The sequence below is a fragment of the Panthera uncia genome, unplaced genomic scaffold (genome assembly GCF_023721935.1).
Source record: "Panthera uncia isolate 11264 unplaced genomic scaffold, Puncia_PCG_1.0 HiC_scaffold_1268, whole genome shotgun sequence".
NCBI lineage: Eukaryota > Metazoa > Chordata > Mammalia > Carnivora > Felidae > Panthera > Panthera uncia.
This window is the reverse complement of record NW_026057885.1, coordinates 50,667-77,154: the sequence shown is the minus strand read 5'-3', so window position 1 is coordinate 77,154 and position 26,488 is coordinate 50,667. Positions and strand designations below refer to the sequence as shown.

Below are 26,488 nucleotides of genomic sequence, written 5' to 3'. Positions count from 1 at the left end.
ACCTCCATCTGCACCTGCTCTTGGGCACTCAAAGCAGAATTGTGCATAGTGTGCATCCCCCTGGTGGTGCTGATCCCCTCCTGCAGAGAGGTTTGTGTTCTGGCTCCTAGTGAGGTCCCCTCACCGTGTCGATCGCACAGTAATATGTGGCCATGTCCTCGGTCTTCAGATTGTTCATCTGCAGATATAGCGTGTTCTTGGAGTTGTCTCTGGAGATGGTGAATCAGCCCTTCATGGAGTCTGCATAGTTTGTGCTACCTCCACTACCACTAATTTCTGCGACCCACTGCAGCCCCTTCCCTGGAGCCTGGCGGAACCAGCTCATCCAATAGCTACTGAAGGTGAATCCAGAGTCTATACAGGTGAGTCTCAGGGACACCCCAGGCTTCACCAGGTCTCCCCCAGACTCCACCAGCTGCACGTCACACTGGACACCTGCAGACACAAGACATCTTCGTCAGGAACCTGTCACAAATCCACTGGTTCTCACTCATATCCACTCACATACTCAGTGACTCCCATTCACCATAAATTACCTTTTAAAAGAGCAACCAGGAAAACCCAGCCCAGCACAAACTCCATGGTGAGGTACCTGTGTTCTGTGCTGATCACAGAATGGGAACACCTGGGACTCCCGGGACTGGGGCTCCTCTCCCAGCTGCAGGGTTGGGGCTGGTCTGGGTTTATCATCACAGAGAGGGCCCTATTTGCATGTCCTCTGACATATATATCAAACTCCACACTTAGATTTGATTCTTTAAAAGTGAACGACAGGGTTAAGGACCCACTTCTACATTAGTTTGTGTGAATGGTGGTGTGAAAATATAAAGAATTATTTTTCTTTTTTTTCAGTTTTGGAGTTTTACCTTTATTAATGGAGTTTTCACCATAATGTTTAAGAAATTTTTACCTCAACATCATGATCACTCATTATTTTCTTTTTATATATATATATTATTTTTATTATTTATTTAGTTAGTTTTATTAATTAAAATTTATATCCAAATTAGCATATAGTGCAACAATGATTTCAGGATTAGATTCCTTAGTTCCCCTTACCAGCTTAGCCCATCCCCCTCCCAAAATCCTTCCAGCAACCCTCTGTTTGTTCTCCATATATGAGTCTCTTATGCTCTGTCCCCTCCATGCTTTTATATTATTTTTGTTTCCCATCCATTATGTTTATCTGTTTTGTCTCTTAAAGTCCTCATATGAGTGATGTAATATGATTTTTGTCTTTCTCTGACTGACTAATTTCACTTAGCATAATACCCTCTAGTTCCATCCACGTAGTTGCAAATGGAAAGATTTCATTCTTTTTGATTGCCCAGTAAGACACCATTGTATGTATATACATATATATACCAGATCTTTATCCATTCATCCGTCGATGGACATTTGGGCTCTTTTCATATTTTGGCTATTGTTGATAGTGCTGCTATAAACATGGGGGTGCATGTGTCCCTTCGAAACAGATCACCTGTGTCCCGTGTATAAGTGCCTAGTAGTGCAATTGCTGGGTCATAAGGTAGTTACATTTTAGTTTTTTGACAAACCTCCATACAGCTTTCCAGAGTGGCTGCACCAGCTTGCATTCCCACCAACAATGCAAAAGAGATCCTCTCTCTGCATCCTTGCCAACATCTGTTGTTGCCTGGGTTGTTAATGTTAGCCATTCTGACAGGTGTCAGGTGGTATCTCATTAGGGTTTTGATTTGCATTTCCGTGATGATGAGTGATGTGGAACATTTTTTCATGTGACGGTTGGCCATCTGGATGTCTTCTTTGGAGAAGTGTCTATTCATGTCTTTTGCCCGTTTCTTCACTGGATTATTTGTGTTTTGGGTGTTGGATACTAACCCTTTGGATTTTATAGATTTTGGATGCTAACCTGTTATCTGAGATGTAATTTGAAAATATCTTCTCCCATTCTGTCAGTTGAATTTTAATTTTGCTGATTGTTTGCCTTCACTGTGCAGAAGCTTTTTATTTTGATGAGGTCCCAGCAGTTCATTTTTGCTTTTGTTTCCCTTGCTTCTGGGGACGTGTTGAGTAGTAAGTTGCTGTGGCCAATATCAAAGATGTTTTTGCCTGTTTTCTCCTCAAGGATTTTGATGGTTTCCTGACTTAATTGAGGTCTTTCATCCATTTTGAGTGTATTTTGTGAATGGTGTCGGAAAGTGGTTCAGGTTCATTCTTCTGCATGTCGCTGTCCAGTTTTTCCAGCAACACTTGCTGAAGAAACTTTCTTTATTCCAATGGTATTCTTTCTTGCTTTGTCAAAGATTACTTGGCCATACGTTTGTGGGTCCATTTCTGGGTTTTTTAATCTGTTCCATTGATCTGAGTGTCTGTTCTTGTTTTTGTTTTTAAATTTTTTGGTGTTTATTTATTACTTTTGAGAGACAAAGACAGAGCATGAACGGGGGAGGGGAGAGAGAGAGGGAGGCAGAGAATTCCAAGTAGGCTCCAGGCTCTGAGCTGTCAGCACATAACCCGTTGCGGGACTCGAACTCATGGGCCACAAGATCGTGACCTGAGTCAAAGTCAGACGCTTAACTGACTGATCCACCCAGACGCCCCTGAGTGTCTGTTCTTGTGCCAGTACCATACTTTCTTGATCATTACAGCTTTGTAGTATAGCTTGGACTCTGTGATTATGATTTCTCCTGCTTTGATTTTGTTTTTCAAGATTACTTTGGCTATTCGGGGTCTTTTCTGTTCCATACAAATTTTAGGATTATTTGTCTAGCTCTGTGAAGAATGCTGGTATCACTTTGATCGGGATTGCATTGATTATGTAGATTGTTTTGGGTACTATCGGCGTTTTAACAATATTTGTTCTTCCTATCCAGGAGCATGGAATCTTTTTCCATATTTTGTCATCTTCAATTTCTTTCATAAGATTTCTATCATTTTTAGTGTATAGAGTTTCGTCTTTTGGTTAGATTTATTCCTAGGTATTTTATGGTTTTTGGTGCTACTGTAAATGGGATAGATTCCTTGTTTTCTTTTCTGTCGCTTCATTGTGGGTATATAGGAATTCAACTGATTTCTCTGCGTTGATTTTGTATCCTGCCACTTTGCTGATTTCATGAATCAATTCTAGCAGTTTTTTGGTGGAGTCTTTTGGGTTTTCCATATAGAGTATCATGTCATCTGTGAAGAGTGAAAGTTTGACCCCTTCCTGGCTGATTTGTATGCCTTTTGTTTCTTTGTGTTGTCTGATTGCAGAGGCTAAGACTTCCATTAATCTGTTGAATAACAGTGGCAAGAGTGGACATCCCTGTCTTGTTCCTGACCTTAGGGAGACAGCTCTCAGTTTTTCCCCATTGAGGATGATATTAGCATTGGGTCTTTCATATATGGCTTTTATGATCTCGAGGTGTGGTCCTTCTATCCCTACTTTCTTGAGGGTTTTTATCAAGCAAGGATGTTGTATTTTGTCAAATGCTTTCTCTGAATCTGTGGAGAGGATCATATATTTCCTGTTCTTTCTTTTATCGATGTGATGAATCACCTTAATTGTTTTACAGATATTGAGCCAGCCCTGCATCCCAGGTACAAATCCCACTTGGTCGTGGTGATTAATTTTTTAAATGTATTATTGTATCTGGTTGGCTAATATCTTGTTGAGGATTTTTGCATCCATGTTCATCAGGGAAATTGGTCTATAGTTCTCCTTTTAAGTGTGGTCTCTGTCTGGTTTTGGAATGAAGGTAATGCTGGCTTCATAGAAAGAGTTTGGTAGTTTTCTTTCCATTTCTATTTTTTGGAACAGTTTCAAGAGAATAGGTGTTAACTCTTCCTTAAATGTTTGGTAGAATTCCCCTGGAAAGCCATCTGGTCCTGGACTGTTGTCTTTTGGCAGATTTTTGGTTACTAATTCGATTTCCTTACTGGTTATGGGTCGGTTCAAATTTTCTATTTCTTCCTGTTTCAGTTTTGGTAGTGTATATGTTTCTAGGAATTTGTCCCTTTCTTCCAGATTGCCCATTTTATTGGCATATAAGTGTTCATAATATTCTCTTATTACTGCTTTTATTTCTGTTGTGTCGTTGTGATGTCTCTTCTGTCATTCTTGATTTTATTTATTTGGTTCCTTTCCTTTTTCTTTCTGATCAATCTGGATAGTGGTTTATCAATTTTGTTAATTCTTTCAAAGAACCAGCTTTTAGTTTCATTGATCTGTTGTACTGTTTTTTTCTTTGGTTTCGATAACATTAATTTCTGCTCTAATCTTTATTATTCCCTGTCTTCTGCTGGTTTTGGGTTTTATTTGCTGTTCTTTTCCAGCTTCTTAAGGCGTAAGGTTAGGTTGTGTATCTGAGATCTTTCTTCTTTCTTTAGGAAGGCCCGGAGTGCTATATACTTTCTTCTTATGGCCGCCTTTGCTGCATCCTAGAGATTTGCGTTGTGGTGTTATGTTTTTCATTGACTTCCATATACTTTTCAATTTCCTCTTTAACTGCTTGGTTAGCCCTTTCATTCTTTACTAGGATGTTCTTCAGTCTCCAAGTCTTTGTTACCTTTCCAATTTTTTTCTTGTGGTTGATTTCGAGTTCATGACAATTGTAGTCTGAAATTATGCATGGTATGATCTCAATCTTTTCGTGCTTACTTAGGGCTGATTTGTGCCCCAGTATATAGTCTATTCTGGAGAACGTTCCATGTGCACTGGAGAAGAATGCATATTCTGTTGCTTTAGGATGAAATGTTCTCAATATATCTGTTAAGTCCATCTGGTCGAGTGTGTCATTCAATGTTATTGTTTTCTTGTTGATTTTTTTATTAGATCATCTGTCCATTGCTGTGAGTGTGGTGTTGAAGTCTCCTACTATTATGGTATTCTTATCAATGAGTTTCTTTATGTTTGTGATTAATTGAGTTATATATTTGGGTGCTCTCCCATTTGGCTCATAAATGTTTACAATTGTTAGGTCTTCTTGGTGGATAGACCCCTTGATTATGAATGATATAATGCCCTTCTGCATTTTTTGATACATTCTTTATTTTAAAGTCTAGATTGTCTGATATCAGTATGGCTACTCCGGCTTTCTTTTGTTGACCATTAGCATGGTAGTTGGTTCTCCATCCCCTTATTTAAATCTGGAGGTGTCTTTAGGTCTAAAATGCATCTCTTATGAAAAGCATATAGATGGATCTTGTTTTCTTATCCATTCCATTACCCTATGTATTTTGATTGGAGAATTGAGTCCAATGACACTTAGAGTGAATACTGAAAGATATGAGTCTATTGCCATTATGATGCTTGTAGAGTTGGAGTTTCTGGTGGTGTTCTCTGGTCTTTCTAATCTTTGTTACTTTTGGTATTTATTCATTTATATAGATATATTTTCATCTTTTCTCCTCTGAGAGAGTGCCCTTAACATTTCCTGAAGAGCTGGTTTAGTGCTCACAATCTTCTTTAATTTTTGTTTGTATGGGGATCTTTTTATCTCTCCTTCTATTTTGAATGACAGCCTTGCTGGATACAGAATCCTTGGCTGCATATTTTTCTGATTCAGCACATTGAATATATCCCGCCAGTCCTTTCTGGCCTGCCAACTTTCTGTGGATAGGTCTGCTGCAAACCTGATCTGTCTTCCCTTGCCGGTTAGGGACTTTGTTTCCCTGTTGGTTTTATGATTCTCTTTGCCTGAGTACTTTGTCAGTTTGACTATGATGTACCTTGTTGATGGTCAGTTTTTGTTGAATCTAATGGGAGTCCTCTGTGCTTCCTGGATTTTGATGTCTGTGTCTTTGCCCAAGTTAGGAAATTTTTCTGCTATGATTTGCTCACCTAACCCTTCCACCCGTATTTCTCTATTCCACTTCTGGGACCCTTATGATTCTCATGTTTTTCCTTTTTAAGGAGTCACTGATTTCTCTAATTCTTAAATCGTGCTCTTTTGCTTTAATCTCCCTCTTTTTTTCTGCTTCATTATTCTCTATAATTTTGTCCTCTATATCGCTGATTGTCTATTCTGCCTCATCCATCTCTGCCACCGCTGCATCCGTCTGTGATTGCAGCTCAGTTATAGCATTTTAAATTTCATTCTCGCTATTTTTTACTTCTTGTATATCTGTAGAAAGTGATTCTAATCTATTTTTTACTCCAGCTAGTATTCTTATTATTTTGATTCTAAATTATGGTTCTGACATCTTGCTTGTATCTGTGTTGGTTAAATCCCTGGCCGTCGTTTGTTTGTGATCTTTCTTTTGGGGTGAATTCCTTCGTTTTGTCATTTTGAAGGGAGAAAAGGAATTATTGAGGTCGCAAAATTGAAAAAAAGATAAAATTACAAAAATATTAAAATTGAAAATTAAACACACACACACACACACGCACACACACACACACACACACACACAAATCGAATAGATGATGCTAGATTCCTAGATCCTAGGTGTTTTTTGGTTTGGGTGTTGAAAGTGTTTTGACAGATATGAGAAAAAAAGGGAGGGGAGAAAAAAAAAGGACATCATTTGATAATTGGAAACAATGAATACACTGAAGTAGACTAAAATGAGATGATGGGAGTAAAATAAAGTTTGAAAAAATTTACACAAAATTAAAAAATATAGTACAAAAAAGGAAAGAAAAATATTTTTAATAAAAATTAAAAATGAATGTGATTTTTTTCTTTTTCTGTATTCAAGAAAAAAAATGAAATGAAAAAGAGAAAAAAAGATAAAAAAGGAGAAAAAGGAAATCATTTGAAAATTCAAGAAAGTGAATACATTGTAGTAGACTAAAACAAAATGATGGTAGTAAAATAGAACTTGAAAAAATTTACAAAAAGCATACAATATAGTAGGAATTTGAATAAAAATATTTTTAATAGAAATTGAAGTAAAATGAAGTTTTTCTCTTCCTGCATTCAAGAAAAACCACACAAACAAAGAAGGGAAAAAAAGAAAAAAAAGAAAAAAAGAAAAAGAAAACTGTTTTGAAATTTGAAAAGGGGAATACACTGAAGTAGACTAAAATAAAATCATGGAAGTAAAATAAAATTTGAAAAAAAATTACACAAATGTAAAATATATAGTAATAAAATAAGAGAAAAATATTTTAAATAAAAATTGTTAATAAAAATGATTTTTTTTCTCTTTCTGCATTAAAGAAAAAGAAACATAAAGAAAGAATATTGACTAGATGAACCTGCTAACAGATTGGAGTAGGACTGAAATTACTTTGTTATACCCTAGACGTAGCGCTTTATAGTCCATAAACTAAGCTGGCAGTGAGGCTTGTGTTCCTGAAGAGCCCAGGTGGCCCAGTTGGGAGGGGCTCAGTGTAATGGCTCCACTCTCCACTAGATGGTGCTTTTAGCCCCCTGGGGTGGATTGTTGTGGTGCTTGTAGGTGCATATGCGCTTGCACGGGAGAGGTGAAAATGGCGCCATCCAGCTACCCACTCTGTTCTCCTGGATCAGCAATCGCACACCTGTCCTCTGTCTTCAGCTCTCTTCCACTCCCCGCTCCTACACATTCCGTGTCCAGGTCCCAGGCCGCACCTCTCTCCCAACTCTCTCCCAAGTTTTGTCTCAGATGTGGCGGTTTCCCCGGCCCCTTACTTCCAAAGGACTGTGGATTGACCTGTTCTGCCCCTCTGTGGGAGGGTCTCATGGAGCAATGGCCAAATGAGCAATGTCCAAATATCGGCTGCACGCAGGAATGTTTGCTGAACCCTGCTGCTGCCAGTGCCCTGAGACTTTGGCCAGGTGCCAGCCTGCCCAAGAAAAAGTTCTCCAGAGAGTGTAGCAGCAGCATTTCAGGGAATATGGAAAATCACAACACACGTCTGGCAGCAGGCTTCACCCTAACTGACCTTGTTCCAGCACCAGCAAATGTGGCCATTTTCTTGGGTCTTCTGGGACCAGGTGGCTTCCACAGTCTCTACAGAATGTCCTACCAGCAGTGGAACCACTTTTCCCCATGTGGCTAAGAACCTCGTGAACCCCACTCTGTTCCTGGGAATTCACCTTTCCCAACAGAGCACCGCCAAGTATGGAGCTGCAGAGTTGCAGCCTTTGCGCTCCCCTTGTTTACAGTCTTAATGGAATTTAAATCCTCTCCTTTCTCCTTTCTCCCTTTTTAGTTTAGTCCCTGTGGCTGTTTCCAATTTTCCACTTTCTCTCCAGATGCTTTTGGGGAGGGGTGCTTTTCCCGTATTCTCCCCCACTCCCCAGTCTCCGTCCTCTCTCTGCCCGCAAAAGCACCTCCCTTGCTGTGGCTTCTCGCTCCCCAAGGCCACCTCTTCATGCCACGTATTTGCTGAATTCTGTGGTTCAGGTTGTGCAGATTGTTGTGTTAATCCTCAATCAGTTTTCTAGGTGTGTAGGATGGTTTAGTGTTGGTCTGGCTGTATTTCATGGACACGAGACACACAAAATCTTCCATGCTGTTCCGCCATCTTGTCTCGTCCCCCAGTGACTGCCTAATTTTCATTTGAGCATTTGAAGATATCATGCCACTCCCTTCTTGCCTGCTGTTTTCTGTGGACAGTTCTGCCATAATCTTTTTTTATCTTCCCATATTCTTTAGCGAACTCTTCTGTCTTCATGCTTACAGGACTTTTTTTATTTGTGTATTTTGTGAACTTTACTATCTTATGTCTCAGAGTTGGCCTGATTTTTTTTTTTATTTTAATGGGAGTTCTCTGTGACTCATAGATGTGGACGTCTGATTCCTTCACCATTTAGTAGAAATTTTCCATTATAATGCATTCAGATAAAACTTCCCCCTTTTTTTCTCCCTCTTTTCTTCTGGGACTCCATTGAAAACAATTTTATTACACTTTATGGAGTTGCTGCATTCCCTAAGTATACGTTTGTGATGCAATATGTTAATTTTCCTTGTCTTTCCTGCTTCATTTCTCACATAATTTTATCTTCTATGTCACTTACTCATTCATCTGATTCTTTCTACCTTGAGTTCATTATATCCAATCATTTTCACAGCTCAGTTACAGCGTTTTAAAAATTTCAGCCTGACTGTGTTTTAGGTCTTTTCTATCTGCAGTCAGGGTATCCTCATGTCTTTTAGGCTTTCCGCAAGTACAGCTAGTATCCTTATGACAGTTTTTAAAAGTTCTGTTTCCTTATGATAGGTTTTAAATTCTGTTTGAGGCATATTATTTATATGTGTTTTAATTTTATCCCTGGAAATGTCCTTTTATCGTTTTCTCTTTTAGAATGAATTCCTCCATCATGGTGTATGTTTATGACTCTGCTTTCTTAAGTGTTTTAGGAAAATCCTGTTATGTTTTCTGCTTCTAGAGTAGTGCCTTAATTGAGAAGTGTTACATACTGTTGTGGGCCTGACATTTCTGGAAGCATTTCTTGCATGTGCCATGTGCACTTTGCTGTCATGTATTGTCTGCTCTGTCCCTCAGGTCAGTCGTCTGTAGAGTTTCTCCTTGCCTCCAGTGACGAGTTTTTCAACTTTGCCCATAGCGTTGAGTTTTAACTAGGTGAGTTTGTTGTGCTTAATAAAAGAGGCTAATTCCTATCTCCCCTATAGGTGAAGCTATGTCTCACTATATGGTCAGTAGACTTGGTGCCTGTGCGGGTATGTGGTGGTGTTTGGAAGGAGGGGTGCAATGCTGGTCTGGGTTCCAGGCACTCTTTCCCTAATAAGGAAGCACCTAAGGAAGGCAAGGGGGGTAGAGCTTGGTGTCAGTGGCTCAGTATCTACTGGGAGGTGCTGTGCTGCTCACTGAATTCTGTCCATGCTGATTGGTGGGAGGAAATATTGGCATTAGTTCCCTCTCTAGTTCCTGGAGTTGGAGTTCCCAGCCTCCCCTGTTCAGGAAGCCTTCACACAAAGAGAACAATCTGTACTTGTGGGTCCCAGGCTTCCTTCACAACTCTGCCTTCACCTTGTCTGTATCCAAAGCATTGCCCCACCTGGAAGCTCAGGCCTCTTATGGTTTATCTCAGGAGGTCTAACTGGGTTTGAATACACCAATTTTTATGAACTCAATATGACAGGGACCTCACTGATCCTCTGGGAGAGAGTCTCACTATGCTGTGGCTGGAGCTGGTTGTCCTAGAAGGGCAGTTTCATGAACACTAGCGCTTGGAGTTCATGGTGAAGAACAAGAAGGCAGCGTCCATTTAGCTTCTCTCAGCAGAGGTTCCTATGCTAATAACCAGGGCAGTGCAATGGTGCCTGTCAGCTCTCCTGCCCCATGAGAGGCAATTCCCCGTCTCCCAAATGCACTCCAAGAAGGTAACTGTCTCCGCCGATGTAACCCAGGGATCCTCAAACTGCAGCACTCCCTATGGGCCTCAGGGCTGCTTTTCCGCAGGAGCACTACTATGCCCACCAGACCCCACCCCAGTGATGGCATGGACTTCTAAATCTTCAGTCTTTGATTTCAGCATTTACAGGAGTTTGATTTGTCATGATTACCTTTATGTGTCATCTTGACTGCGTCATGGGTGCCCAGTCTCCCCACTGTTTCTGTGGATGTCTGTGATGTGTTCCAGAAGAGACTGGAATTTCTATCCATGGTTTCTGTCTGCCTGGGAATCACCCATTCCATTAAGGTTCTGAGTAGAACCCGATGCAGAGGGAGGAAGAATTCCTCGGCCCCTTACTTCCCTTATTTTTACTTCCCATGTGCTTGTTTAAACTGGAACAGTGGTCTCCTCTGACCCTTGTTCTGAGAGTTACATCATCAGCTCTCCACGTTCTGAGACTAGACTGTAGTTCAGAATTACATCGCTGGTTTATCTATGTCTCCAGCATGTGAGAGTGGAATGTGGGGCTTATCAATGTATTTAGTCATGTAAACCAATGTGCTTTGGGCTCTGTGCCTCAGGAGAATCCTAATACACGGAGATGAATTATCTCTTCTTTAGAGGAATTGAATAAAACTGTAGCTCATTTAAAGTGCTGAGAAGCAAGAGCCAGGAGGGAAGTGTCACGTTGTTTGATTGGGACAAGGGCTGGGTGAGGATAAGGAGGAGCTATGGGATCCTGTGGTCCTGGCTGCACAGGGAGTGCATCTGGGACTCCTCTAATGGTTCAGCTGTTGTGCCTCAGGAAATCTGTAATTCATTCATATTGAGGGACGAGTAAGCAAGTGCAAAGAACTGTGTCTTTGTGCGTGCTAGTGTAGTTTTCCTATTACAGCAAAGTTTCTAAGTCAAGGAATGAACAGGAAAGAACAGAATCCTGTGTCCAGAGAGGCTCCCTGGAGAAACTGCTGTGTGGAGAGGAAGCCCCAGACCCTGAGAGGAAACCTGCCTGTAACCTCCATCTGCACCTGCTCCTGGGAACACAAAGCAGAATTGTGCATAGTGTGTGCCCCCTGGTGGTGCTGATCCCCTCCTGCAGGGAGGTTTGTGTCTGGGCTCCTAGTGGGGTCCCCTCTCTGTGTCTCTCGCACAGTAATATGTGGCCGTGTCCTCGGCCCTCAGGCTGTTCATCTGCAGATATAGTGTGTTCTTTGCACTGTCTCTGGAGATGGTGAATCGACCCTTCACGGAGTCTGTGTAGTATGTGCTACTTCCATCATATCTGATATATGCGACCCACTGAAGCCCCTTCCCTGGAGCCTGGCAGACCCAGTTCATTTCATAGCTACTGAAGGTGAATCCAGAGGCTACACAGGTGAGTCTCAGGGACCCCCCCAGGCTTCACCAGGTCTCCCCCAGACTCCGCCAGCTGCACGTCACACTGGACACCTGAAGACACAAGACACCTTGGTCAGGAAACTGTCACACATCCACTGGTTCTCACTCATATCCACTCACATACTCAGTGCCTCTCGTTCACCATGAATTGCCTTTTAAAAGAGCAACCAGGAAAACCCAGCCCAGCACAAACTCCATGGTGAGGTTTCTGTGTTCTGTCCTGTCACAGAATGGGAACACCTGGGACTCCTGGGGCTGGGGCTCCTCTCCCAGCTGCAGGGTTGGTGCTAGGCTGGTTTTATCATCACAGAGAGGGCCCTATTTGTATGTCCTCTGACATATATATCAAACTCCACACTTAGATTTGATTCTTAAAAGTGAAAGACCATTAGGGACACACTTCTATATTAGTTTGTGTGGATAACGCTGTGACAATATGAAGAATTCTAATATGTGAGCACAGTTATATTTGCAGGCCCTTGTGCATTTTTACAGGTCTTTAATAAACATAGGTCATTTTCAGAATGCATTATTTTGCATCCTTTTTGATGTTTAATCCCAAATACTTTATTGTGTGCCATTTCCACTTGTATAATTTTGTTATTTGTTTTGCATGTATTTCCATGCTGGTGTGTAGAATCACAGGTGGTTTATTTTTTATTTTTTTATTTTTGTTCATTTTGCATCCTGCACTTTTCCTCATTTTTAAAAACTGGTTCTAATACTTTTTGTGGTATCTCTAGGGGTTGTTATCTTTAAGATCACGTCATCTGCAAAGAAGTAATTTTCCTTCCTCTTTACTGATTTAAATGTATTTTATTTCTTTTTTTTTTTTTGCCAAAGTTTGTGGGTACTTCTTCCAGTTGTAGGAGAAGAATGCTTTCCCTTCTTTTCTTCTGGGCTTTCATCCTGTCTAAAGATTCAATTTACATAAGACTGATCTAAATGGGGGAATAAATTTCATTTTGCAAGTGCCTCGGCTTCCTAATAATATGGCACCCAGACAATGAACAAAGCAGGTGTCACTTGTGACTTTCAGACAACAAAATATTGGATTCAGCAAGAGTCAAGGCAAAGGTGTGGTTTTCGGGTATTTAATTAGTCAACAAATAACTAGGTTTCTTTGCACATCCTTCTTGTCCCTGTGTTCCTTATTCTGGTGCTAAGGATGGTTCTCCCCTCCTGGTACAGGGAAGGGAGTTTCCCAAGGGAGATTTATATCCTGCTGTCAAGGGACAAAGGAGGGTCTGAGTGTCCTTGGACTGGCTGTTTCTCCCGTGACTTTCATCCAAATAAGGACTGTGACATGATGATATGGTTTGAGGCAGCGTAGTTATTCTTCACGTTATCATGTAGAATACTTATGTTGGGGATGACCATCATTGCCTGGCTCCTGATGTGGCAGGAATGATTTTAATGTTTTATGTTCAATGTGCTGTCAGGTGTGGGCTCTCATAGAGGCCATGATCATGTGGAGGTAATTTCCTTCTCCTTTGTAATTGAGTTATTTAAAAATGATGAACATGTGTTTTTTGTTCATGAAAAAACTGTGTCTAATGATTTTATGAATAAATTAAGGAAGGTTTGATTCAATCATTCCTTCTGTTAATGGAGGACATCAGATTTTTGCATTTGTGTATGTCGAAGGATACTTGCATCTCAGGGATGAATCACACTGGATTATCATGTATGATCCTTTCAGCGTGCTGTTGAATTCAGTAGGCTCGGATTTCATCAAGGACTTTTGCATGTATGTTTATCTGAGACTTTGCCTGTAGTTTCCCTTCTTGAGGTGTCTTTCTCTGGCTTTGGTGTGACAGTAAAGTTGTCCTCATAAAGTGCATTTGGGAGTGGTCTTCTTCATCAGTGATTTGTAATAGTTTGAAAAGTGTTGGCATTAATTATTCTTTAAGTATTGTAGAATTTTAATAACGCCTTGTTTGTTTTGGAGGGTGAAAGTTTTATATTAAGGATATCTTCTTACTTATTTTTGGTTTGTTCCTTTTGTATTTTTGCATGAAAAAGTCTTGGTGGATTACATAATGCTAGAAAATGTGTAATTTGTTCTTGATGATCTAATTGTTGACCTATAATTATCTAAGTTTTTCATTTTTGATTATTTTCATGTTTTTAGTTAAGTTATGTCTCCTTTCTCAATTCCGATTGCATTGTTTGAGTCTTACCTATTTCCCTAGGCTACCTATGTTTTTTTTTTTTTTTAATTTCACTTATCTTTCCAAATTCAAATTTTAATGAACTTGATTTTTTTCTGTATTTGTGATAGTCTTTTATTTTCTATGATTTATCTTTTTAAGTTAATTTTATGTTTATCTTTTTATCTCAATGAAAATACCAATGACTTTTTTTTAAAGGAATGTGAAAAATATACTAATTCATATGAAACCACACAAAACATGGAAGTAACAAAATACTCATGAAGAGGAGAGAACCTGGAGACATCACACTTCTTCCTTCTAAATATATTGCAGAGGTACATTAACCACAACAGTGTGCTGCTGGCATCAAATGAGACATATAGACCAGTGGAGCTCATTACGGAGCCCAGAAGTAGAATTGTGCAGACGCAGTCAGAAAATCCTCCATGAGATTTCCAACAATGTGCAGTGGGGAAAGGATAGTGTCTCTTAAGCATGGTGTTAACTAGGGGCGCCTGGGTGGCTCAGTCGGTTAAGCATCCAACTTCTAGTCACGTATTGATGTCATGATTTGTGGGTTTGAGCCCCACATCAGGCTCTGTGCTGACAGCTCAGAGCCTGGATTCTGTTTCTGCCTCTATCTCTGTGCGCCCCCTGGTGATGATCTGTCTCTCTCCCTCAAAAATAAAGAAACATTAAAAAATGGTGTTGATATATACATGCAAAATAATGACATTTGACCATAATCTTGCATCATACATATACGTAAACACAAAAAAATCTCAAAATGGATTAAAGATTAAGCAGAACACCTGACCAAAAATGCCTTCGAATAAAATACACAGGGTAAACATCCTGACATTCGCTTGACAATGATTTATATGATACAAAAGCAAAATCACAAAGAACCATGGCAGACAAGGGGGACTGCATCAAACTAGAAAGGGGGTATATCAAACAGTAGCAGGGTGAGAAGGCAGTCTATGAAATGGGAGACATTACATTAAAAGTATTGAAAAGGTGTTAATATCCAAAATACAGGAGGGATTCCTTAACATCAATAGCAAAAATCCCAATTATAATCATAACATTAAACAAAACACCTGATTAAAATTTGGGTCAAACATATTAATATCCATTTCTCTATTAAGGTTGAACAAATGTCCATACAGCATATGACTTGGTGTTCGTGATCACTAATCCTCAGAGAATTCCACCCCCGATCCACTGAGATATCACCTCACAACTGTTAGCAAGGCTATTATAAAATAAGGCAAATACAATGAGAACATCTCAAGTGTTGCTGAGGATGTGGAGAACAGGCAATTCTATAATTCATTTGATGGGAGTGCAACATAGTGTAGCTCCTATGGAAAATTTCGGTGAAATAACCCACTAAATTGAGTTCCTAATCTTCTCCCATACAGTTGACTTCATGTCCAGCTGAGTGTAAGGAAGGTCTGGGCCTCATGTTGTCGGGAGAGGCAGGTGAGGATACAGGTGGATCCAGTGGAAGATTCCTAAACTACTTCAGTAGAATGAACCCCTGGCTGACCGTTTTGTAAGACTTGACTCAGTGTGTCTCCCCATTGGTTGTCTCTGGCTTCCTGAACTGGATGGAGAACAGAAGGAGTGAAGGGTAGAAACTACTCTTTTTTTCTCACAAAATGTGTACATACTGAGAATCCTTGAGAGAAAGTCGTGGAGTTGATGAAGATGCTGTGGGGTTTTGACAACCACAAGAGTCTTTACTCATGGTCTCTCTTCATGGGCATCAAAGGAAAACCTTAAGGAAAATAAAAGGAGAGAGGAGCTGCTCGAATATATTAAATTTAGATCATTTGAATGAGTCAGTCTCCTCAGTTTGAAAATCACTTACATGTATTTTAAATGGTGGCCCATGTACTTGTGAGTCACAGGTCTGTATATGAGTTGATTTATCCCCAAGCTTGGTCTCTGTCAAGGTCGGCACTACTATATGACCGTTCACTCTAAATATGAAAAGACATCTGCATTTGTAAATGTTTTAGGAAACAGTGTGTACTGTTTACTGGTCAGGATGAAGTTTTCAGGGCATGATGAGAAAGATGCTTCACAGGAAACCTGTCCCTGAAAGATTGGTTCTGGATATGAATTCTGAGAACTTGGGTGCCCCCTGGAGACCTGCGAACCCCTAGGTTACCTACTTGGCTCCTGTGTGTTCCTGATGACCTGAGTGCCCCCAGGTGAACTGAGTGGCAACTAGTGGCCTCAATGCCCCATGGAGACCTGAACATCCCCCTGGAGGTCTGAGTGCTCCATGCAGAACTGAGCGACCCTGGTGTCCTCTGCTCCCCTGTTACCCTGAGCACCCCGGGAGATCTCAGTTACCCCTCCTGTCCTGAATGCCTCCTCATGACTTTTAGTAACCTAAGGGCAAGTTGCAATTTTTTGGCCCATGCTCAGCTCTCAGAAGTCCTTTGTGGTGTTTGAGCCAGCTCTGTGGCTAGGCCTATCCTGTCCTGTTCACCCTTAGAGGCGGTTCTGATTGTGTGGCTGTTAATCCTGGAGGAACCTCCAAGGGGGTGACAGCACCTGCTTTATCCCTCTTCCCTCTTGCCTAACAAACTGCCTAACTGATGGACATGTGGCTCTTGTGGTCTGGACTCTAGTATGTGATATAGAATATATGATAGTATGTGAACCATCCACTGCATCTACTCTGCTGGGGTCGGTGGATCCAATTCCACCAGAAATTACTGGTTGAGATGGAGAATCCCAAGATGCTGCCAGCGAGGTTCAGGGTGTGCAAGGCACTCACCAGTTGGGCGCGAACCCTGCAGCTGCACCTGGGACAGGACCCCTGGGGACAAGGAGACTCAGCCTGGGCCAGTCACCAGCAGTCACAACCATTCCCATCATCCCACATCTGACATCTGAAACCCTCACCTTTGGGACCTCTCACCAGGCACAAGGAAGGCCCTACAGTCTCTTCTGTTTCTCGAATACAGTTCTGCCTTCCTCAGGGACTTCAGCCCTGTCTGAGGAGAGAGCTGTGGGCTCCTACTCCTTGAGAGTGGAGTTTACCCTAGATCTTGAGAAGTTTGCCTGTGTGGGAGCGATCATGTCCTGATAAGTGGACAAAAATTGAGTCAGGCTCCCCTTGTCCTTCCAGGTCCACCTGTGGGCATCTCTTTGTGGATCCGCAGGCTTGTTGGTCCTCGGTCAAGACAACACTTGGTCTGTGAATTGTGTTGGAGGCAGGTCAAGAGATGGCCTCACCTTTCTGATAAGATAGTGAACAAATGAGTGGAACACAATTCATTATACTCTATCTTTCCAAAAGATATTTAAAGGGATCCACATTTTCTCCAGAAAACTTTCCAAATCAAGTCTTTAAATGCATTCAATTTTAACAGTCATTCCACACATAACTGCATAGGAAAAATCTATATTGATGTCCAGTCTGGTGTAAATATAATGAGTAAAGACACTGGTTCTCAGGATCATATTTCTTTTAGTTTCCACACTGATGTATTAACCTCACCTGACAACTACCTGCAGAGCTTGAGCACACCTGGAGACTTCTGATCTTGATGGTTCTCTGCTGATGGGGTTTGGTTGCTCAGTCATCTGCCAAGCTTGGAAGCAGTGCCTATATATTTAAGTGCACAGACACCAAGATATGGACACCTTTCTGTCACCTGCAGATATGATTCCCATGCATGGCTGGTGTCTCCTTTTCCTGAGAAATTCCCATCCAACACATGGGGCTGTTGACTCAGGGAGGAGGCACAGATGTCACAGAAAAGTGGGGGACTCTTCACTGATATGGACAGAGACCATTAGTATCTGAGGTAAGAAGTTAATGGCACTAAAACAACCACATTAATGAAAACGGATTGGCTGAACTGGACATCATTGGAATCTAAACATCCAGAGCCTAAAGAAATTGTAGAAAATGTGTTCATAGTCCTGAAAGCATGTGCCAAGAGGATAAATGCTGAGTTAGCTGAATAGATTTCAAATAGAGATCGGAATGCTAGATAGTAGATATATGATGAATGGATAGGTGATGGATGATAGAGGGTAGAGAGATGATAGATAGATAATAGATAATTTTATGTTATATTAAAGTCATTATAGAGGATTCACATCATTATGGAAATATTTGAATGAAATTACCCAAAAATATTGCCAATATTTAAAAAAAACCATAATTTCATATGGAAAAGAATATTTTGACAGCAACATTAGATATATAAAGTAAATAATTATGACTTCAATATTTTCTGAATAACTGCAGTTTCCACATAGGGTAGCACATGCCTCCTTGTAGATTCCTCCTCCCTCTGGGGCTTGGGTATGGGCCCATTTTTTCCCAGGATCTCTGTTCCCAGGATGTTCTGAGCTCTGGGATGTGCAGAGACAAGGTCTCTGTCCTGGATCTGGACCATTGTTCCTCTGGCCTAACATTTACAGCTCTTTCCAGGCCCTTGCTCAATGACCTTTCTGCCCTCCAGGCTCCATCTCTGTATCCACCACCTGCCAGCCTCCTTCTGGACTCTTCCATTAATTTACTGTGGTTTTAACAACACTTTGCTAGGCTGTTGGCAGGTCTTCTCATAATAATTCACATTGAGGAAAGGAACTGCATAGATAAAACATGACAAACTCTCTCCACCAGAGCCTTGAGTTCATTCCCACAATGTTATTGTTTTGCACCTCATCTCAGCCCCTTGACCCCACAGGCTTGCATTAGAAACTGTTACTTTCATGAACTGAACTAAATCTGTCCCCCCTACACAACTGGTCCATCCTATCTATCCACTCTATACGGTCACCGGCTAAGAAGGAACACAATACAGAGTGTGAAGACATAAGTATTTACAGAAATAATTTTAGAAAATTTTATCTGATAATCAAGGTAATGAGATATTTACAGAAGTAACTTAAATATGGGAAATGACCATATGTATTATAAGATTCTATGAGTTTAGATGAACATAATCAAGTTACAGGACAACTCAGTAACCACAGGTCAAAGAAATGCATCATTCTCAGGTCTATCCAAAGCACTGGATAGACCTGCACAACAGGTTGTCCTGTTGTTCTGTCCTGCACAACAATTAGTTTCCTGTCTCACCTCTCTCTCAGGTCCTCAAGGGTTCTCTCTGTCAAAAAAAATAAACATTATAAAATAAAGATATACATACATATCAGTGGGATTTAATCGAGAACCAGAAATAAGCCCCTTCCTCTATGGACAACTGAATTCTGGCAAGGGCAGACAACGTGACATGGAGGAAACAATGGTCTTTTCAACCAAGAGTGCTAGACAGCTGGCTATCTATGTGCAGCAGAATGAAATTGGGTCAATACCTCACACCACATACAAACATCAAGTGTAAGTGAATCAACAATTTAAATGTAAGAAGTAAAGTTATAAACTCTAGAAGAAAGAAATTGAGATAAATATTCATAACCATTGGGGTTGGCTATGCTCTTAGAGTTGACACCAAAGCACAAACAAGGAAAAAAAATAGATAAATTGAGTTTTGCAACATTAGAAACCCTTGTACCGTAGAAGATGCTATACCAAGTGTGAAAAGTCAATGCATATAATGGAAGAAGATATTTGCACAGTATTTGTCTAGTAAGAGTCTGTTATACAGAATATATAAAGAGTTTCTACAACTCGTCAACAAAAAGACAACCCAATTTTTAATACGGACAAAGGACTTGGATATACCTTTCCCCAGTGAGATCATACAAATTGTGAATAGCACAAGAAAAGATGTTAAACATCATTTGCCCTTATGGAAATGAAGATTTAAACCGCAGGTAGATATAATTGTACACGCACTAAAGTTGCCATAAACAATACAACTACAAAATAACAAATGGTGGTTAAGTTGTTGAGAAATTGGAATCCTTCAACCTTGCTTGTGGAAATGTAAAGTGGTGGAGACTCTGTGTAAAATAGTTTGGCATTTCCTCCAAAATATAAAAGCATAGAATTAACATGTGGGTCAAAAATTCTACTCCTAGATGTATATATACCCCTAAAGGCTTGAAAAAAATAGTTGTTAAAAAACGGCATGTGCACAAACATACATAACAGCACTGTTCACAACAGCCAATTGGTAGAAACGATGCAAATGGCTCTCAGTGAGTGAATGGATTAACAAAAAAAGCAATATTATTCTGTCATATAAAGGAATAAAGTAAAATGGTGCAGCTATAGAGAATAGTAAGTAGTTCTTCAGAAAGTGAACAGAGACTCCACCTGTGCACATATACACCCTCAAAATGAAAGCAAGGCCTTGAGCACATATTCATGTTCCTGTACTCATAGCAGCGTCTTCACAACAGCCAAAAGATGAAAGCATCCCAAGTGATTATTGACAGATGAGTAAATGAGACCACAGATGTGGTCTATACACAATGGAATATGGCTCAGCCTTCAAAAGGACAGGAATTCTGACACCCGCTACAAGATGGATTGAACCTTGCCATTATTACGCTGAGTGAACTATGCCAGTGACAGAAGGACAAATGCCATATGGTTCCACTTATGTGAGGTGTCCAGAGAAGTCAAACTCAGGGTCACCATAGAATGTGGCTGTAGGGACCAAGAGGTGAAGGGACTGGGGAGTTAAGGCTTAATAGCTACAGAGTTTCCCTCGGGGAACATGACAGAATTCTGGAGATGGATGTACAACAGTGTGTATGCAGTTAATACCAGACAACTGTATGCTTAAAGTGACTTACTTGGTAAGTGTTATGTTACGTACATTTAATCAGAATGTAAAAATGAAGGACTGATACACGTCACAACATGGGTGAATGCAGAAAACATCCTCAGTGACAGAAGCCATCCAGAAAAGACCGCTCTGGAACCATCTTGCTCTTTTTTTTTAATGTTTATTGTTTATTGTTGAAAAAGAGAGACAGAGACAATGATTTATTTACAGATATTGAACCACCCTTACAGCCAAGGAGTAAATCACACCTGATCATGGTAAATGATACTTTTAATGTATTGTTGGATTCGATTGGAAAGTATTTTCCTGAGAAATGTTGCATCCATGCTCATTAGGGCTAGTGGCCTGTAAGTCTCGTTTTAGTGGTGTTTAATCTGGTTTGGAACCATGGTCATACTGGCCTTATAGAATGAATTTGGAAGTTTTCTTTCCATTTCTATTATTTGGAACAGTTTGAGAAGACTAGAATATTCTATTCTACTTAAATAGAATATTTACCCTCTTCTTTAAATATCTGGTAGAATTCACCTGTGAAGCCATGTGGCCCTTGACTTTTGTGTGTCTGTAGGTTTTTGATTACTGATTCAATGTCTTTTCTCCTTTCAGTCTGTTCAGGTTTTCTGTATCTTCACATTTCAGTTTAGTTAGTTTATATCATTCTAGGAATTTATCCATGCCTTTCAGATTGACCAATTTGTTGGCCTATAAACTCCAAAATATTTTTTTATAATTATATTTCTCTGGTGTTAGTTGTGATCTCTCCTCTCAAATTTGTGATTATATTTACTTAGTCCTTTATCTTTTGTTTTTGCTAAGTATGGCCTCAGTTTATCATTTTTAGTTATGCTTCCAAAAACCAGCTTATAGTTTCATTGATCTGTTCTACTGTTTTTGTTTGTTTCTTTATCATTTATTTCTGGTCGAGTCTTCTTTACTTACCTTCTCCTGCTGGCTTCAGGGTTCATTTTCTGTTCATTTCCTAGCTCATTTAGGTGTAACATGGTTGTGTGTTTGAGATTTTTCTTCTTTCTTGAGTTTGGCCTGTATTGCTATATATTTCCCTCTTCTAACCAATTTTGCTGCATCCAGATCGTTTGGCACTGGCATGTTTTCATTTTTATTTGCTTCCATGTATTTTTTACAGTTTCCTTAATTTCCCGAAAATCTCATACAATCTTTACTACAATGTCTTTAACTTCATGTATTAGTGGTGTTGCCCAAGGTTTCTTGTGGTTGACTTCAAGTTTAGTAGTGTCCTGGTCTGAAAATATGCTTGATATTATCTCAGTCTTTTTGTACTTGTAGAGGGCTGATTTGTGACATAGTATGTGATCTGTTCTGGGGAATGTTCTATGTGCACTCAAAAGGAATGTGTATTTTGCTGTTTAGAATGGAATGTTCTGAATATATCTGTTAAGTCCATTTGGTCCAGTGTGTCTTCCTAAGCCATTGTTTCCTTATTGATTTTCAGCTTAGATGATGTGTCCATTGTTGTAAGTCGGGCGTTAAAGTTCTCTATTATTATTATTATTATTATTATTGTATTATTATCAATTAGTTTCTTTATGTTTCTTATTAACTGATTTATGTATATCAGTGGTTACAATTTTAGCATATAAATATTTAAAGATTTATATATTCTCGTTGGATAGACCAGTTTATGATGATATACTGCCTTCCTCATCTCTTGTAACAGATTTTGGTTAAAATCTAGTTAGTGTCATATGAGTATGGTACTACAACTTTCTTTTGACGTCCTTTAGCATGATAAATTGTTCTCCCTCCCCTCACTTTGAATCTGCAGGTGTATGAGCTTGAAAATGAGTCTATGGTATGTAGTGTATAGAAGGTCTTGTATTTTTTTATCCACTCTGATATCCTATGTCTTTTGATTGGAGCATGTTGCCCTTTACATTCCCAGTGATTATTGATAGATATAAACTTAGTGCCATTGTGTTACCTCTAAAGTCATTGTTTCTGGAGATTTTCTCTGTGTATATGTAGTCTTGGTTGCTTGTACTCTTCCTTCCCACTCAAAGAGTTCCCTTTAATATTTCTCACAGGGCTGGTTTAGGGCCACGAACTCCTATGGTTTTTGTTTGGGAAATCCTATCTCTCCTTGTATCTGAATGACAGCCTTGATGGGTTGTATCTGAATGACAGCCTTGATGGGTAAAGTATTCTTGGCTGCATATTTTTGAATTGAGCATGTTGAGGATATCATGCCACTCTCTTCTTGCCTGCAGGTTTCTGTGGACACATATGCCAAAATATTTTATGTCTTCCCTTGTTAGTTAGCGACTTCTTTTGACTTGGTGCTTTTAGTGGTTTTCTTTGTATGCATATATTGCTAATTTTACTGTGCTATGTCTCCGTGTTGGCCTGCCTTTTTTTTTTTTTTATTTTAATGGGGGTAATCCGTGACTCCAATATGTGGACGACTGTTTCCTTCCCCAGTTTATCGACATTTTCCACTACAATGCACTCAGGTAAAATTTCTCCCCTTTTTTCTGACTCTCTTCTTCTTCTGGGACTCCTTTGAAAAGAATGTCATTACACATTATGGAGTTGCTGAGTTCCCTAAGTATACGTTTGTGATGCAATATTTTAATTTTCCTCTTCTTTTCTGCTTCATGTCCCCCATAATTTTATCTTCTATGTCACTTACTCATTCATCTGATTCTTTCCGCCTTGAGTTCATTGTATCCAATCAGTTTCACATCTTGGTTAAAGCATTTAAAAATTTTCAGCCTTACTGGGTTTTAGGTCTTTTCTATTTGCAGTAAGAGTATCCTCATGTATTGTATGCTTTCCTCAAGCACAGCTAGTATCCTTATGATAGTTTTTGAAAATTCTGTTTGCTTATGATATTTTTTAAAAATTCTGTTTGGGACATATTAGTTATATGTGTTTTAATTATATCCCTGGCAATGACCTTTTATCGTTTTTTTCTTTTGGGATGAATTCCTCCATCACTTTGTATATCTATGTTTCTGCTTTCTTAAGTGTTTTAGAAAATCCTGTTATGTTTTCTGCTTCTAGAGTGGTGTCTTTATTGAGAAGTGTTCAATTGCTGTTGAGGGCTTGACACTTTAGGAAGCATTTGTTTTATGTTCCATGGCACTGTGCTGTAGTGTTTTGGCAGCTCTGTCCCTCAGGACAGTCCTCTGCAGAGTTTATCCTTGCCTCCAGTGGGGAGTGTTGGACTTTGTCCCCAGTGTTGTGAGTTTTAAATAGGATACTTTGGTCAGCTTGTTAAAAGAGGCTAATTCCTATCTCCACTCGAGGTGAGGATATGCCTCACTATATGGTCAATTGACTTGGTGACTGTGGGCGTATACGGTGGCCTTTGGAGGGAGGGGAGCAGTGGTGGTCTGGTTTCCAGGCACTCTTTCCTAGTAAGCAAGCACTTGATGGGGGCAGTTGTAGGTGGAGCTTGGTGTTAGTGGCTCAGCTTCCACTGGGAATGCTGTGCTGCTGAGTGAATTCTGTCCATGCTGATTGGTGGGAGGAAATATTGGCATCAGCTCCCTCTCTAGTCCCTGAAGTTGGAATTACCACCCCCCCCATTCAGGAAGCCCTCACAAAGAGAACAATCTGCACTCATGGGTCCCAGGCTTCCATCAGAACCCTGCTTTCACCCTGTGTCCAAACCATCCCCCCACCTTGTGGCACAGAGCTCTTATGTTTTATCTCAGGAGCTCTATCTGGGTTTGAAAACCCACATTGTATGAACTCAATAATACAGGGACCCCACTGAGCCTCTGGGAGAGGGTCTCGCTGTGCTGTGGCTATAACGGTTTATCCCAGAAGGGCAGTTTCATGAACAGTAGATGCTTGGAGTTCATGGTGAAGAACAACAAGAAACCAGTGTCCAGTTAGCTGCTCTCAGCAGAGGCTGAGACCATGACACTGCATGAGACCATGGTGTCTGTCAGCTCTACTGTCCCACAAAAGGCAATGCACTCTTTACCAGATGCACCCCAAGAAGGGAACTGTCTCTCCCAAAGTCACCCAAGAGATCCTCAGACCACAGTGCTAACTATGGGCCTCTGACCTCCTGTTCCACAGGAGCACAGCTATGCCCACCAGGCTCCACCCTAGTGATGGCATGGACTTCTAAATCTTCAGTCTTTGAGCTCCGCGTTTACAGGAGGTTGACTTGTCATGATTACCTTATTTGTAATCTTGCCTGCATCATGGGTGCCCAGATTCACCACTGTCTCTGTGGATCTCTGTGATGTGTTCCAGAAGAGATTGGCATTTCCATCCATGGCTTATGTCTGCCTGGGCATCACCCACTCCATTAAAGTTCTGAATAGAATCTGATGCAGAGGGAGGAAGAATTCCCTCATTTTTACTTCCCATGTGCTTGTTTGAACTGGAACAGTGGTTTCCTCTGGCATTGTTGTAAGAGTTACATCATCAGCTCTCCACGTTCTGAGACTAGACAGTAGTTCAGAATTAGACGGGAATTACACCGCTGGTTTTCCTGGGTCTCCAGCATGTGAGAGTGGAACGTGGGGCTTATCAATGTATTTAGTTATGTAAAGCAATGTGCTTTGGGCTCTGTGTCTTGGGAGAATCCTGACTAATACACGGAGATGAATTATCTCTTCTTTAGAGGAATTGAATAAAGCTGTAGCTCGTTTAAAGTCCTGAGTAGCAAGAGCCAGGAGGGAAGTGTCACGTTGTTTGATTGGGATAAGCGTTGGGTGAAGATATCGGGAGCTGTGGGATCCTGTGGTCCTGGCTGTACAGGGAGTGCATCTGGGACGCCGGTCAAGGTTCAGCTGTTGTACCTCAGGATATCTGTAATTCACTCATATTGAGGGACAGGAGTAAGCAATGCAAAGAACTGTGTCTTTGTGCATGCTAGTGTAGTTTTCCTATTACAGCAAAGTTTCTAAGTCAAGGAATGAATAGGAAAGAACAGAATCCTGTGTCCAGAGAGCCTCCCTGGGGAAATTGCTGTGTGGAGAGGAAGCCCCAAACCCTGACGGGAAACCTGCCTGTAACCTCCATCTGCACCTGCTCCTGGGAACACAAAGCAGAATTGTGCATAGTGTGTGCCCCCTGATGGTGCTGATCCCCTCCTGCAGGGAGGTTTGTGTCTGGACTCCCAGTGGGGTCCCCTCTCTGTGTCTCTTGCACGGTAATATGTGGCCATGTCTTTGGCCCCCAGGTTGTTCATCTGCAGATATAGCGTGTTCTTGGCGTTGTCTCTGGATATGGTGAATCGACCCTTCACGGAGTCTGTGTAGTATGTGCTACTTCCATCATATCTGATATATGCGACCCACTGAAGCCCCTTCCCTAGAGTCTGGTGGACCCAGTTCATGCTGTTGCTACTGAAGGTGAATCCAGAGGCTACACAGGTGAGTATCAGGGACCCCCCAGGCTTCACCAGGTCTCCCCCAGACTCCACCAGCTGCACGTCACACTGGACACCTGCAGACACAAGACATCTTGGTCAGGAAACTGTCACACATCCACTGGTTCTCACTCATATCCACTCACATACTCAGTGCCTCTCGTTCACCATGAATTACCTTTTAAAAGAGCAACCAGGAAAACCCAGCCCAGCACAAACTCCATGGTGAGGTGTCTGTGTTCTGTCCTGATCACAGAATGGGAACACCTGTGACTCCCGGGGCTGGGGTTCCTCTCCCAGCTGCAGGGTCTGCGATGGGCTGGTTTTTTCAGCACAGAGAGGGCCCAATTTGCATGTGCTCTGACGTATATAGCAAACTCCAGACTTAGATTTGATTTTTTAAAAGTGAACGACAGGGTTAGGGACGGACTTCTACATTAGTTTGTGTGGATGGTGGTGTGACAATATGAAGAATTCTTTTTTTTCCCTCAGTTTTGGAGTTTTACCTTTATTAATGGAGCTTTCTGCATAATCTTTAAGAAAAAATTACCTCAACATCAT

The 26,488-nt window shown here is 40.8% G+C and overlaps 1 pseudogene and 1 gene segment (V, D, J or C); both read right to left on the bottom strand.

Moving 5' to 3' along the window:
* Positions 1-106: 106 nt before the first annotated feature.
* On the bottom strand, positions 107-11,965 carry LOC125916857 (immunoglobulin heavy variable 3-23-like; annotated as a pseudogene).
* Positions 11,599-26,233, bottom strand: LOC125916856 (immunoglobulin heavy variable 3-30-3-like). The segment is given in 3 exon segments: positions 11,599-11,702; positions 25,585-26,004; positions 26,106-26,233. Coding segments are annotated over 3 exon segments (570 nt in total).
* Positions 26,234-26,488: the final 255 nt, after the last annotated feature.